We start from the raw sequence: 16224 nt of genomic DNA, 5'->3' as shown, positions 1-16224 counted from the left end.
AGAGAAATATAGGGAGAGGAGTGGGAAAGAGAAATATTATTCAGTAGTATCTGAAAGTGTGATAAATGCTCATTCTAACTCATATTTCAAACTAACCTTTTGGTGGAGACTCCTAATGTGATAAACATGTAACCAGAATTCCAGATTAATCTTGAACATGCAAAACAATTTCTTCACTTATTGTATGGCACTCTTACAAAAACCTGCTCTATCAGGATGTTAGGAAAACAGAGAAGGGTTCCTCCTCCCAGGCGTTACATACTTTGACAACTACACCAGCCTTGTATCCAGACCACTCTCCATGTACTACAAATACGATGGTACATCTTAAATGTCTACTTTTCTGCTGGGGTAAAAAGCATACATAAATAGCCAATCAGAAAGTGACAAGGTTTTGCTTCATTTTTTTACCCTCTGTTTTTCCTTTTTTAAAAACAGGCTAGGAAAAGGAAACCGGCTTGTATCTTCCAATAGAAGCCAGGTTCTCTTCTCCACCTACTAGAGTTAAGCCACCTGTATTGAAGGAGAAGGAAGGAGGGAGACAAACATCTTTCATAACTGCTTTTCTTTCTCACAGGATCTGATTACAGCACTGGGGAGAATGCAATAATCACATTGCTAAACCTGGCCTTTCTTAGCCCTTTAAATTGAACTAGAGTAGTTTCACAAAGAGGAGTCCTTTCTGTCTTTTTATCAAATACATGAGAGTTGCTGCAAGTTACAGTTTACATGTGGCAGGGGGAATCTATTCAGCCTCCCAGTCCAATGTCCCCTGTGGTCTGCAGTCTGAACAGCTCACAAGCTGTATGCAAATTATGTTTACACTACTGTGGAAAAGGAGAATCAGCAACGGGAGTGGGAAAGACTATTTTCTGGTCTCTGTCCCAGCGCTGTTAGTTTGGGAACCTATTAACAATTCATCCTATAGCAGGGGCACAGCAGGTTCAGGAGACTCTTAACACCCTGCAAAGATTACTTAAACGTGTCAGATGAGGAAAAGGTGCCAAGGAACCTGGCAGATCATTCCTTCCCTGGGTGTACCTGTCACACACTGGCAAGAGCCACACAGGTCACTCATGGGGCTGGAATGAAATTAATCACCTGCTTTCAGAAGGGAGCAGCTTTGGTTTCCTCTAGTTTTCAATATGTTCCTGAACATAATGCAAAATGCTCACATTGGTCTCTGAAGCCCTAAGTGGTGTGGATTCTGGCTACCTCGAGGATGATGTATGCCCCTGAGTAACAACAGAACTTTCTGGGAAGCTTGTGTATTCAGCTTCCAAAATACAAGAAAGGGGGACAGCGGCACAGCTTTCTGTTTGAGCAAGTGTCTGCGTCCCCTTGTCACTTAGAATCTGCAAATAAGTTGGAAGTGTCATAATGGGCATTGTTGAGCTATCTTAGAAACGGTAGTGATTTGGAAACCCTCTGCCCAACATTTTTGTTTTATGAAAGGGTAAACTCACACTCGAAGTAATCTGAGTGCTTAAAGTTAGAATTAGGTTAAGGTTAGAATTCAGTCTTTTAGGTCAATTTTAGTACTTTCTCTACTGTGATAACATTGTTCATTCATTCTTTTTTTTTAATGATTTTTTTGATGTGGACCATTTTTAAAGTCTTTATTGAATTTGTTACAATATTGCTTCTGTTTTTTGGCGGCGAGGCATGTGGGATCTTAGCTCCCTGACCAGGGATTGAACCCTCAGCCCCTGCACTGGAAGGCGAAGCCTTAACCACTGGACCACCAGAGAAGTCCCTGTTCATTCATTCTTAACTCATTCAGCAAATACTTACTGGTTGCCTTCTATTTCCCATTGTTATAGGTGCAAGAGTTTCAACAATAAACAAAACATATGATGGAGCTACTTTTTCCACTGATGGTTAATCTTTGAAAGCTACTGCTGAATTATGACATGAATTAAGTTATCTGTATTTTTGTGTTAATTTGAATGAAAGGCGGTTTCTCAAGTTTTTTTAAATAAAAGATATCCCTTTTTATTACATACATCTTGTCCTTCAAGATTCAGCTGCAGTAACTCTACACCAAGAAGTCTTCCTGGACTCTCTCTCCCTAATTAGCCTAATCACGACTTTAATTTTCATACACTATAAATTTCATCATAGGTAGCCTTAATCCTAATGCCTAGCTCTCCCCATCTCATTGTAGATTCACAAACACGTCTCAATAACACAACCAGCAGAGAAAAGAGCTTTACTCTCCCCACACCCCCTCTAAGAGACAGAGAGATGTGCCTGGAGCCATTTTCCACTTCTTGTTGGCCTGAAGAGTGAAAAAATGTGTAGTTCATTGTTCTTCTAGATTTTCTCTAATGGCCTGAACCCCTGGGCAGGCCTTTCCCTACATATTGAATCTGTGTATGTGTGTGTGTGTGTGTGTGTGTGTGTGTGTGTGTGTGTTTGTATGTGTATGTATGTGCTTGTGAGTTGGCAGACAATTATGCTATAGTCATGGATACGGTCCTAAAACATATCTAAATTATATTCTTCACTTTTTCATACCCCAAGGCAAAGAGAATATTCTTGTGGATCTATAAAAATGTTCATCTCCACTCTGAGAGACACACAGAAGGGACCATTTAGGTGAATCGTTTCTGGTTTCTATTCCAAATTCCAAAAGATTCTACCAACTCATACTGAAAAAAAATAAAAACAAAAAATTAGCCTCAGGACTTACTTGACCATATATATGCCTCCAGGAAAGAACATTAATATTGAACATGATTCATAAGGAAAGGCAAATAGCCCTCCTAGGGTACTTTCTTTTCCCCTGAAGATGCTGCAGTTTCCATTCCAAATAGAATGGTGTGAGATGATCGAACTAAAATATTTTATCTTCCACAGTCTCCTAATTTGTGATTCAAAAAGTGACAATACATGTGAGAATTGCTGAGTAAGCATATCTAACTTGTGCATCTTTTCTTGGGATGTACAATAACCCAATTCCAAACACTTGGGCCTGTTAGTTTCACTGATGGTTGAAGATCCAATTATGTGACTGTACAGTAAATAAAAGAATTGGAGGAAAGTTGTATTAGGCCTATTCCTATCATTCTTATGTTTTAATGAAGGTCTACTGACAAAATCTTTGAAAAGCTTATCAACAACAACTGTCTGTCAAATGCATCCATTGCTCTACACAAGAATCCAAGGCTTTATATACCCTTGAAGCTGTTTAAATTACTTTAATGAAATAAGATGGGTATTAAAAAATAAACTAATAATAAATTAAGTCTAAGATGAAAGTGAAACTATTGACAGTAAATTATAGCCACTCGAGCTGTAGTTTTCCATCTCAGGGAGGTTAAAAGCAAGTCTAACCATATCTGAAAACATCATTGTCAACCCTTTATTTTCAATCTCAAGTGTAAGGTGGGTTAGAAAATTCCACTGAGATTTCCTTGCAGTCTCCTGGGCTTCCAGTGTAACCATAAACTGTCTTAGTGCTGTCTCTTCCTGAAATCTTCGCCCGTCCATCCAGACTTCTTCTACTATCTGCCCTGTCCCCTAAACCCACTATCTAATAGTTTAGAAAATAAGGCACTACAGGGAAGTGAGAATGGTTGAGTAAGAGGCCATATGCCCACTCTTCCAGATGCCTCTTTAGTCTACCACTGCACACTTGCCTTCTGAAGCTAGAAAGCAGAGAAAACCTAGTTGAACCCATTTACTTTGAAGATGTTGAAACCAGGCTCCTCTAGAGGGCAAAAGAGCTGGCCTGAAATCATCAGCAGAATCTGAACAAGAATCCAGGTCCCTTGACTATAGGCAGTCTTTAGTCTATTACGCTGGAAATACAGAGCATTTGCTCTATGTACTTCCTACAAGATACTGGATCTATTAAAAAACATGATGTTATTCATCATCCTTGTGAAAACAATTTATGGGCAATTCTTTTAAATAAGCCTCAAAATAAATTATTTGCTTAGAGAGCCAAGCTTTAGTGTTGTGAGATTAACAACTGGCTAAAGACTTTTTGAAGAAAGCAGTGACTCAAATGTTCTTGATGATATGAATTGGTCTGCGGTTCAGCACCTGATTCAGTCATTTTCTTAGGGCACAAAATTAAAACATGACTAAGACGGCTGGCAAAACTTACACATCCTTCCAAACCTTTCCCTCCTCTGTGCATACTGTAAACCGTATAGTCTTGGGAGATCTTCAAGGGCTCCAGTCTTGCAGCTTTAAGCAGCATTATTGGTTTCCTTCTTCCCTTCCTTTTATGCCTGGTTATAGAAAGCTTTTCGTTCTTTACTTAATTAAGCTATGATTGTGAGGACAAAATAAGAGTAACGACCACTCAGTGCTTTCTAGTCCATTAGATCGGGTGTTCTGCTCTCTCCCCATGTTCAGCCAAATGGACTGACTATGTAACTCTTGCTACTCTTGGTTTTTCCTCCTTGTAATCCTTTTAGAATTGGGTAGATATGCATGTGTGCGTGTGTGTACGCAGAGAAAAAAGAGGAAAAAATATCTGATAAACATGCATTAGTGTCTGAAAAATATTCTACACTTTAAGAAATATTGTTTGAGTTTCACTTCCAAATATAGTTTCACCACTTTAAAATTGGGGGAGCTACATGCTTTTCTGTTTATTGGCTTTTTTAATAAGGTGATAGTAGTTATTAAATATGAGCTATAAAAGAATGGATAAAAAGCCTCGTAATATGAGTTTCTTGACTCTAAATTACATCTCTTCCTATCTTCTGTCTGCTTAAATTTTTTGTTTGAAGAGACAGTGATTGCTCTCCTATCTGTTCTACCTATTAAGTTCTTTATACTATTCTAGTTATAAATATAAAGGTATCGGGGGTCCTTTGGAAATGTGCTTGCCAAAAGAGAGCAACAATATTAACAAGAATTTTGAAAGATACTAATTCTGATAAATTTAGGATAGAAATTGTCTAGAATACATGAAATGCTTTCATCTGATCGAATTCCGAACATTTCAATTTCTAAATTTCAGCTCTGGCATATTTAATGGAGTCAGCAGTACTCCTGTTAAGAACAATCAATTTTAACTGATCTTACAGCTCTCTGGGGCCTAATCAAACAGTACTTGAAGGATTTTCAAACTAAGAACTCAAGACTCAAAACCAGTTTAATATCCCCAATAACTCTGGGGTGACGGAGCTGTGAGAAAGTTATGACCAAGGAGTGTGGTTAGTTACTGGATACCCGCCTATAAATGCAATCATTAATGATTCCCAGACAAGAGTCTGGAGTATCCAATTATACAAATGAGGGGGATGGTCTTAGATTAGGACACGATGCCTGGGTTCTTAGACATTCCTCTCGTCTTCATTTCTCCCTGGGTGTCAGGGTTCAATGTATGACCTCGGCAATCAAGCTGCCGGGGTTCAGCTTGTGGTTTAGCTACTTGCCAGTTGTTGATGCTGATGAGATGCCTCAATGTCTCTTAACCTCAGTTTCCACATCTGTAAAAGTGGAAGGGGAAATTGAAGCACTTACACCACAGAACGGTTCTGATGATTAAATAGGATAATCCCCACAGAGCACTTAGCACAGGGTCTGACACTTCATATATGCTCATTAAGTGCTACCTATTATAGAAACTATATATTTTATTATTTATTTACTTGGCTGATCTTTTTTTTTTTTTTGAAGTTTATTTCTTAAATTTTTTTATTTTTGGCTGCATTGGGTCTTTGTTGCTGCGCGCGGGCTTTCTCTGGTTGCGGCAAGCGGGGGCTACTATTCGTTGCGGTGCGGTGTCTTCTCTTGTTGAGAAGCACGGGCTCTAGGCGCGCAGGCTTCAGTAGTTGTGGCACGTGAGCTCTAGAGCGCAGGCTCAGTAGAAACTATATATTTTAAACCTTAAAAACCAACTACCTTAACCCCTTCTCTTAATGAAGAGACAACTGAAGCCCAGAGAGAAGCAATGACTTGCCTCATATCACACATCTCATTAGTAAAATTATTGAGGCTATACCCCTGGTCTCCAGCATTCTTTCCTTGGTATATCTTACTGGGCATGGAGGGCACAGAATGTCCTAGGACCTGGCTAGTATTTCCTGACAATAATCAGAAATTGTCACAACTGCTAAGATAAAGAGAAAACGCAGGAATTGAGATAAAACATAGCACCTTAAAAGAGAGGTAAAGAACTGCAAGGCCAAGATTAAGGTGAGGATTTAGGGGGTCTATCAGTTTGACCCCTACTTTGTCACTGTGTCTGTGGGCAGAATATCCATTTACTTTGCCCCTGTTCTCAGAATGTAAAAGCAGAAAGAAAAATATTATCGAATGCCACTGGAGTGTTTTCAAGAAAAGCCAATAAAAATGATTACTAGAGCAATATAAAAGTGCTCTATAAAAGCTTAATAATCAACAGTATTTAAGCAGCGTGCTCCTGAGTAGCTGACAGGGTGCTCCTGTTTTATAGATAGCATTTATGGACTTTCACATCCCAAATTTTCACTCTTTATGAATTGTGTATAAATTTGGGAAGCGGTTGAAACCACATATCAAATCAAAACTGCTTCTGAGGCACTGTGTCAAATAAGTGTAAATATTCTTGGTTAATCTCACATGTAACACAGAGTGTGGTGGAAGTGGGTCTATGCTCCGGAGAGCTAAGAATATTATGGATGGTTATCTTGGGCCTTTGGAACATTTTGTTCTGGGGAAAGTAAAGAATTTCTCCAACTCCAAAAATGTGGGTTGGGTATTTCATTTTTTTACACATAATTATCTTTCCAGAAACTATAAAATTTGCATTATTCTTTTGCTAATAATTTGGCTATAGAGGCACACATTAAAACCTTTTTAGCGTGTAGCAAACTGCACGAAGCACTGTCTCATCCATATTTTGTCCCACAGTATATTGGCATATAAAGATACTCCATATCTTTTTGTAGAATTTAACTGAGTTGAGATGATTACTGTGATAGTTTTCAAAACCGCTCCCTGAATTTCATCCCACGCCTACTACCAAATCAGAACTCCTTAAGATCAGCGACCATAACTAATGCATCCTTGTGACGCTAATGCCTAGCATGGTAGAAAGTAAATATAAATGAAAGGGAAAAAGGAAAGAACAAAGGGAGAGAGGAAGAGAGGGAGGGAGGGAAGAAGAAGGAGGAAGAAAAAGAAGGAAGAGAGGTAGGAAGACACTGAGTTTCTATTCAGAGGAATGATGAATAGAACTCCTCTCTTTCCTGGATCATTATTGATGGCCTCAGTTAGAAAAGGGTAAAGAGACCACGAAAATAAAATGCAGCCAAAATCAACATACAGAAAATCTAGGATAACCCAGTTACACTTTCTACTAAGTGCTAGTCAAGTACCCTGTGAGAGCTACCCAGTCAACATCTCTGATTTCTAGCCTCCTGGATGTGTTCCCTTGGTAATACGACATCACTGAATATAGCCAGAGCAGAAGTTTTAGAGTCCTCTACTAGGGAAAGTCAGCAGGTTATCATGGAGAAGAAGAGACATAGCAGAGAATTCTTTTACCGTGAGTCCAATGAGCACTGTGATACTATCCAGCAGGAGACACCAAAGACATTATCATTCAAAGAGGCTTGAAAGTCCTCTCCTCATGGCTGAAAGGAGGCAGTACCCTAAAGATACCACAAACACTTCTCCTCCTATAAAGGAATCATCGTCAGAAATGCACGGAAGTTTTTTGGCCATAGACATATGCAGAGATGTGCAGAGTGGCAAAGCAGAGACAGGAAGATATAGTTGGAAGATTTAAAAAAAAAATGAAAAAAAAAATTCCAAATGTCCTAATGCAAGTGGCATCCACCTGTAATAAACCCACTAATAGTAAAGGAAGTAAAATAAAGAAAACATTTATAATTTAGAAAGAATTCCCGTTTGTATTAAAGTAGTGATCAGAGTGGTCCAAAATTCTGACCCTCTTACTGACAGCAATTTTTGTCTTGAATCTCTCTTTTGGCTTGTTCTGCCCCCCCAACCCTACTCCACCGTATCAGACTGTCTCTCTACACCCCTCCAGGCAGTCACAGAATCCTAAAGCCACCCAGGGTAGCCATCCATTCCCAAACAGTAGTGCTCAACGGGGAATATTGTTCTTTTAACCAGGATTAGAATGAAATCCAATACGAGATAGATGAAAATGTGGTACAGGGCCCATGGGAATTTGGGCTTGATATGCTGTGATAGATCTCCTTGTCACCTGTAGCTTCTGTGATTCCATAAGACTCATCATATTTGGGTAATTTGTGCTTGTCACCTACAGCAGGCAAGGCTAATAGATACATCGGTCCAGAAAGAAGCTATAGGCAGATCTAACCAAGAGGGCAATACCTACCCAAAGCTCAGAAACAATGTAAAATAAATTGCCCTTTGTGATTACCTTCAAGTTGAACTTCATTTATACTTTTCAATTACCTTTCAATGTACATATTACGCTCAGACTAACTGAGGCATTTTTTAGTCAGAAATTGTAAGATTTAGGACAGAGCATGATCCCTATTGCTTTTACTGACCAGACGTATTTTTAATTAAATAAGTGAATGGAGTAAGCAAGGCTGCACAAAGAATATATGAATGAGTAAACAAATTATTATCTATAAATTGAATCTGTCCAATTTTCATTCATTCATCACTTGACATTTATTGAGCATGTACTACATAACATATTTCATTGATTCATTGGAATTATCATAACTTGAAAAACAATAAAACTGAATTTCCTTTAAAATATATTATTTTTAGACTTTCCATTGATTCAAGCAGTCTTCCTTTCTATTAATCCAAATCACGAGCATATACCTAAAATCACATTATGTCTTTCTGTCTCTACTTACAATTTCAGAAATCCCAGTTTAAAAATATGATCTGAGTAATGTCAAATATTTTCTATATTTAAAATCATGATTAATTTCTAAGATTTATGAAAATTACCAATAGGTAGTCGGTCATATGCAAAGTGATTTCTAGCCATTGTATCTAAGGCTGGAACTTAAAACTAAAGAAGCGTAGTTAACAAGGTTTGTTTTGCTGAGTAAATTAAAACCAAAACCATTTTTATCACATGCCTTACCTTTTCCAGGGAAATATTCCCATCTTCTTAACCTCAAGGTCTGGCCCCTGGGGCAGGTATATAGTTAGAATAAAGATTTAAGATGAGCCACTGGTAGAAAGAGGTGTGTATTTTATCTGAAGTTAGATAATGCTAATAACAATAATAGTTAATATAATCTGGCTGTTTACTCACAGAATTTGGGGGTAAACTGAAAGAAGTAGACCAGAAAATATCTAGAATAATCTTCCACTATCCTGCAGTATCTAATGTGGAGAGATGGATATCATGGCAAATATTCAATAATTACTTTCTCAATCTAATGGTCAGATAGCAAGGCATTTCCCAGAGCATCCTCATGGAGTAGGTGTTTTCCCAAGGGCACAGTGTGGTCCAGTCCAAATTTGGGTCCTTGGACACATAGTGGGTTAAATCACTAAATTCTAAAGGAGTAAACCCAACCTTTTCAACTGGCACAGAAGCAACTTTATCTTTAATGTTTGGGGCTGAAAGGTATTCATGGGTCACTAGGCTAGAGAAAGACCTTGGAGACCATTGGCCTCCTTCACCACTATGGATGGGCTGGAGTGGAGGGACAGATCTAGTGCTGAGGGGTGAAGTTCCCTTAAATTTATCTTGTACTGTGAATGCTTTATTCCAATTCTACACAGGCTCTTTGGGCAATAATAGTGAAAACACTCCAGGTTAGAGCTCTAAACCAAAGAGAATCTAGGAACTTTTTAAAATCACAGTCAACCCTCAATTATGTATGTGTATGGTAGAAAGTAGTGTCTTTGATAATAAAATAATTTATGTTTGACTTCACAACGTGTTCCATATTTGGGGTTTTTCTTTTGTTTTTGGCAACATCAACAGACTTATTTTCCTAATTAGTCTGACCCCGATTAAGGTTACAATTAACATTCTCTGAGCGTACATACACATACGCACACTGCTCACCAATTGATGGGGGAGAACGCCCAGAAACATATGGTGGGCTAGGAATAGGTGGTCTGAGAGTATGTTTTAGCTGCTGGTAATTCACAAACTACATCATCTGAATCAATAGGGAGTTGGCTGCATTTACACCAGGCACTTCCCAGAGCTAAATAATCACATTAGCTAATTCCCATCCATAAAATATATGTAACCTCAGTAATTACTTATTAAACTAAGTCTATCCAGCACACAGAATATTTTTGTCAACCAGGATTACCTAGTTTTACTCTTTATGCCAATCCAGTTAACAAGGTAATTGTCAGACCTGTCTAGTACCGGCTGCTACACAAACCTGCCCAAGTTCTTTCTCAGGCTTGGAGATATTTGGGAACGTAGTGGCCAGAGTTAGCTCTCAGCCCTGCCACTTTGGGGAATTCAGCGCAGCTTCCCTTGATTTCCTGAATACACCTTCTAGAAATGTCCCCTCTCCCTTGAAGGCACAGGGGGCCTGGCCTTCCAAATAGGCCCCCAAGTACAGGTGGCCTGGCCCCCCATGGCGTCTGACCCTGGAGGTCGCTCACCTATCTTCTCCTCCGCTTGGCTGCTCTCCGCAGTCTCCGATGGAGGCTGGGCTGTTGCCTTGGCAGCAGCATCCTCTGCGGCAGGGGTGGTGGCGGCAGCAGCAGCAGTGACAGCAGCAGGCACGTCGGCTTGTTTAGGCTCCTCCTTGGCTGGCGCGTCTTCGGCCTTGGAGGACGGCGAGTTGTCAGTGGAAGCTTTAGTGGCACTTTCTGTCTCAGCAGAGCCGGCCTTCTCCTCCGAGGGGGCAGGAGCCTGGGGCGCTGCCTGCTCTGTGGCAGCCTCGGGGGCGCCCTCCCCCTTCTTCTCCTCGGAAGGAGTTTCGCCCGCTTTGCCGGTCTCTTCCGGCTTGGGGCCGGCGGCTGGGGCCGCTTCAGCGGGAGTGGAACCTTCTCCCTCCTTCTTCTCCGCACCCTCAGCGACGGGGGCTTCATCCTTCTCATTCGCCTCCGCCTCAGCGGTTGGGGCATCACCCTTCTTCTCTCCTTTGAGCTTTTTCCTCGTTATGTGTCCACGGAAGCTAGCCTGAATTTTGGTCGCGGCCTTATGAGCTTTATCTTCTGGTTTGATGCCATCTTGTTCAATCTTTTGGTCCTCATCATTTTTTTCAACCTTTATGGAGAAAAGGGGGGGAAAAAAGGAGAGATGGAGCAATGTTCTTTTCCTTCAAATCACAGCATTCAATAAATGCATACTGAATGGCTTATTCTGTGCCAGGCTCCATACTTGGAGTTAAGAAATCAGCAATACCCTGGAAATTCAAACCAAGCCCCCTCTCTTTCTGATGAAGAATTTAGGAGAGAACACATTAGTTTCTGGGAAAATTAATGTCCTTCTGGCCTTCCCGAATCACTGGCATTATTTTATATGTCTTTCTTCCCCCAACTCAATGTCTCTCCTTTGCTAAACTTAAATCAGCCTTTTTGCGGATGTACTTTGACAACTCAAGTCCACCCAGCCTAGGTTTTCATCAGTGACCTCTGAAAGATATTGGTTTTTCAGGGTTTCTGAGAGGGTCCCTGTGAAAAACTTATGATTTAAAAAAATATTGTGGAAAAGCCTATTTGTTTCCCCAAGATTTCAGGTCTCATCAGGAAACCAGTAGGTTCGGGGCAAAGAATATGGTTCAGGTTTAAACAGCAAATTCCATCAGGGTCTTGTGCAAAATGCAGATGAGTTCCAGGGCTTTGAGGGGTTTGTTCAGGATGTGACAAGTCAGAATGCTGGTCACAAAATGACGTCTGCTTTCCTCTGTGTGTGGTCCAACATCAGTAATGAACATACCAGGCCTTCAAAATTTGAATTCAGAAAATGGTCATTATTCCTGAGTTTTAAAAAAAGAGTGGAAAACACTGCTTCCGCTTTTGAAAGAGTGGCATATATTCACTACATCACAATTTCTTATTCCCAAAGCAATTTCAACTTAAAATTAGTTTTATATTATCATCAACAGAGCCATCCTAGCACTGAAGGCAAGAGACTAGAATACAAAATTTTTACCATTTGATCATGTTACAACGTAACATAGGCTGCAAATAACTTTTTTCCACATGGAAATTAAATCACAGGATAGGAATAGAAGGTATAGTCATGAAAAGAAATGCCTAGGCAAGCACTCAGAATTCTATATAGCTCCGTTGCCCACTATGGTGCCCCAGTGTGGTCACTTATAGTCCCCATATAGCCATTATATTAGTTTCAGGTATACAACACAGCAATTCAACATTTGTATATATTGCAACAATAAGTCTGGTTAACTTCTGAGAACACTGTCTTAGCAATACGGAAATACAGCAGTGAACAATGCAGCAAAAGACCAATAATTAAAGAATGCTTCTCATGTACCAAGTCCTCTGCTTGGCCCCAGTCTCGACCTTGGCCTGACCTTGGCTTTTGCTCCAGTTTAGGATGCAAATCACAGCAGGCCAACACAAGGCATGCTTTCCACCTGTCATACAAGCTCTGCCCGAGGGACCCAGATCCTGTTCATCGTGATGTAGACCTGTCTGACATTCTTTGGACAAGCATATGGGCCTGTATTGCTTAGGTCCATCAACATGCTAGTGCGTATACAAAGGTATTTTTGAAAATAAGCTGCATGTGAGAGTAAAAGCAGGATTAATAAATTTCCAGTAAAACTCAAGGCAAGTTTCTCTTCTTCCTCAGTTAATGGTGCATGTATCCATACAAAAAATGAAGGAGTGCATGAAAGCACTTTGGAAGGGCCCATTCTGCTGCCTCTTTCCAGTGCCATGCTGCCACACTGCTCAGTGCTCTGATACACTACCACCTTCCCGCTCTCCTACTGCTCTTGATGACTCCTACTGCTCTTGATGACTCCTACTGGGGTGCACACAACACGATCTGGGGCACGGGGGCAGCTGTCCCTGCCAGGAGCTCTCTGCTCAGAGATGGAAGCATAACCCTCTTAAATTAATAGTTATGAATGGAGCATGCAGCCAAGATGTTGTTAATTTATTTTACTCTATCTTGCATTTTCTGAATGAGGCACCATCTTACATGATAGGACATCTGCACTTGGGCCTTGATGCCCAGTGGTTCTTTAATACAAATACTGCTCCTTGTGAAGGTAAACAAACCAATTCTTTCAGAGTAGGCAAGTGGACAGAAAAAACCCTCTGGTGACTCAAGAAAGCTACATCACCCTTTTCTCTTTAAGAACACAGAGAAAAGGAGATGAAACTTAAAATGCTAGAAAACATAAAAAGAAGGAAGCCAAGAGTCTGAATGACATAAAGAAGATGCTTTACAAGGATAAAGGAAGAGTCCCTCTAAGTTCTTTACACCTCCAACTCCAATCTCTCGCTCACTCGCTCTCACTCTCTCTCTCTCAATTTCTCAGATCATCTGCCACTGTAACTTTCCACATGATCAGGACTTAAGCTTCTGTGCACAGCCTCTATGTTGAAATGACTATTTAGAAAGGCTCAGACTAGACTTGGGTGCCAAGATTGTGGGATCAGTCTCACCTGAAAAATCCAAGAGTATAAGGGACACAAGACAGAAAGGTGTGGGCAGGAAGGGAGAGAATGTGAAAAACCATAGTTAGGAGAGAAGTGAGACAATCCTGCAAGAGCTGGATACCCAAGTAGGTGATCAAAGTACCCCCACAGGCATGCAGCTTCTCCAGGAGGAATTGCTGGGCCACTTAATATTATTAGAGATTTAGGGGAATTGGATTTTAGAAATTGGTTGAAAATAGACAACTAATACAAATTGTACAGATAGAGGGAAAGAGACAGAGACAAAGAGGGAAGGGGAAGAGAAGGGAAGAGAGGGGAAGGAAGGGGAGAAGGGGAGTGGGAAGGAAGGGAAGGGAGGGAGGAAACCAGCCTAAGATGAGGTGATTGAACAGAGGCATCCAGAAATAAGAATATTTTAAGTTAAAACTGGGTCTTAGGCCAGACAATTCTGGATGTGTTTGTGTGTGTCTTTCTTTTATACCTGTAATTAATTCCATAAATACGGCTTAAACTACAGGTTATTTTCTGGTAAAATTCCTTTCACAGTGCTAGAGGTAATTGCATTGGGAGTGTATTTTGCTGAGAGAGGTGACAATAATAAAGAGAACATTTCCCAAGACTGGCTGTGGGGGAACCCCAAGATGTCAGGCTACATAGACCTTTTCCCAGCTGGAAATAGAGGAGCTTGCCTAAAACAAAGAGCATGTGAGCCCAGAGAAACTGGAGATTACTCATTACATTCAGCACAACCCTTTTAGCTTCTAAAAGGGAAAAACTGTGCCCTGAAAAGTTGTCGCTTGTTTCACTTGATAGCATGAGTGAATCAGTCAGTGGCCCCGTTTGTATTTGAACTCAGGTCTTCTCCCCTCCCACCCAACCCCAAGTCCAATTTTATTGCATCCATGACCTAGAACAGCTTAGTCTTCCTTGTAGCCGATTGTGCATAAAGCATCATGTCAACATCCTGATTCATCTATTCATTTAGCAATACTGAGTGCCTATGCTGGCACCACAGACACACTAGTGAGCAGACAGAGACTGTATCTATCCACACAGGACTCTTTTTAAAATACACTTTAAAAAAAATAAGCTCATAGTATTTAACAATCAATAATTTCCCAGGAATTCAAGGAGACACCCGACATTACACCTGTCTATAAAGCAAGGCCAATAGTCTAAATATGTCAGTTAGAGATGGAGGAAGTCCAGAAAAAAGGGGATTCTGGTACTTAATGGCTAAAAAGAGTTAGTTCATAGTCTCATAAAAATAGATTTATTTTTTAAACTCAGCGTTGCCACAAACAAGCTTTGTGCTGAGCTCTGATAAAATTCTTTCATTTTTACATGGAATTGTTGCTATCCATGAATTAACTAATGTGGACATGCCAATGCAGTTCCTTACGTGTAGGAAGAGGATCATTATTAGTTGCCATACTTTTTTTTCAGGAATCTTCATTGCTATAGTTTAGAATTTTTACTGATTAATTTGTTCAGGAACTCTGTAATTTATGAAGTCTTAAAGGAAACCAAGTATGGGAAATGTTAACTGTTCAACCAAGGCTAAAACCTTGGATGAATATTGGTTTGAAGAAGATGAAGGGTACCATTCTACTAAGTTGCTGGGATCTGGTCAAATTTTAAAGTCCATTAGGTGAAAGGGCAATACTTTTCATCAACATTTAAGAATCACAGATAAGAAAGCCAAATGTAAGAAGTACTATTTCATACCCAACATTGTTGCTCTGGTTAGTAGTTTCCTTTTCCTCTTGGGGGAGGAGAGAGTGAACAAATTAGGATTCAGTCTAAGATGTCCAAAATTTGCATTTATTATGTTCCAAAAGAGCTTTAGGCAAAAAAATCTATAAATGCCTAACTTTCAGGACTTAAAATAATGTCATCCATTCATCTGGGACACTTCAATTCATTTAACTATTTCTAATTATCATAGGAATACTTCAACCTTCCAAGCACAGAAAAATGTGGCCTGAATCTACTTCTGCTAGCTCTAAACACTACGATGATAATACTTCAAATTTTCTCTGAAACAGGATTGAATTTTAAATGCTTTTAAAAATCATTAGTGTGCACCACTTCTTCTTTCTAAGAACATCTTTAGTAAACCAAAATATTTTCAATTTGATTGAGCAAAAGATATTTCCGAGAAGCAAAATTGAAAGGCCAGGGATATCAGAACCAGAATAAAGTGTGGATGGATATGTATGAATCTAACAAATACCTACTTATGGCTCACTCTAGTTTTTATTAATAATTTAGTGAGGTGAAATTCACATAAGAAAATTTCACTCTATTTTTCAGCTTTAGTTGGCTTTGAGCACAGTTGAAAGCATATACTTTAGGAGAAATGTCCAAGTATTAAAGAAGCTCCCAGTGGAGCTTCTGTACCTGCTTTGAATCTAGTCAAAGATCAGAAGTCCAGAGAACGGCCCCTTATGGAGGAGCCAAAGGAGGATGGGCAAACCTTCTCCAGTTCTGTAGCGGAAGTGTCTTCAGGTTTCTGGGCAGTTCTAGGGAAGAAGGTGTCATTTAAAAGATGAATAGGCACAGCTGGGATACAGGGGTCCCTTAACACTCAATGTGGTTTGAAAATCCAACTAACAGTGTGAGGGGATGGGGGGCAGGATGCAAGTAGGTATAATGAAACAGTTGTGCATTTGCCAGCAATGGCCA

The 16224-nt window shown here is 40.0% G+C and overlaps 1 protein-coding gene across 1 annotated transcript in view; it reads right to left on the bottom strand.

Moving 5' to 3' along the window:
- GAP43 (growth associated protein 43) overlaps positions 1-16224 on the bottom strand; it is a 90378-nt gene that overhangs the window by 30881 nt on the left and 43273 nt on the right. The window contains exon 2 of the mRNA XM_029214848.1: positions 10555-11164. Within this exon, the coding sequence (XP_029070681.1) occupies positions 10555-11164 (610 nt within the window). The remainder of the gene's footprint in view (positions 1-10554; positions 11165-16224) is intronic.

This window comes from Monodon monoceros, unplaced genomic scaffold, assembly GCF_005190385.1.
Source record: "Monodon monoceros isolate NGI ecotype Baffin Bay Population unplaced genomic scaffold, NGI_Narwhal_1 Super_Scaffold_11, whole genome shotgun sequence".
Lineage (NCBI taxonomy): Eukaryota > Metazoa > Chordata > Mammalia > Artiodactyla > Monodontidae > Monodon > Monodon monoceros.
The sequence above is the reverse complement of the archived record's forward strand: the minus strand, read 5'-3'. Positions and strand labels throughout refer to the sequence as shown.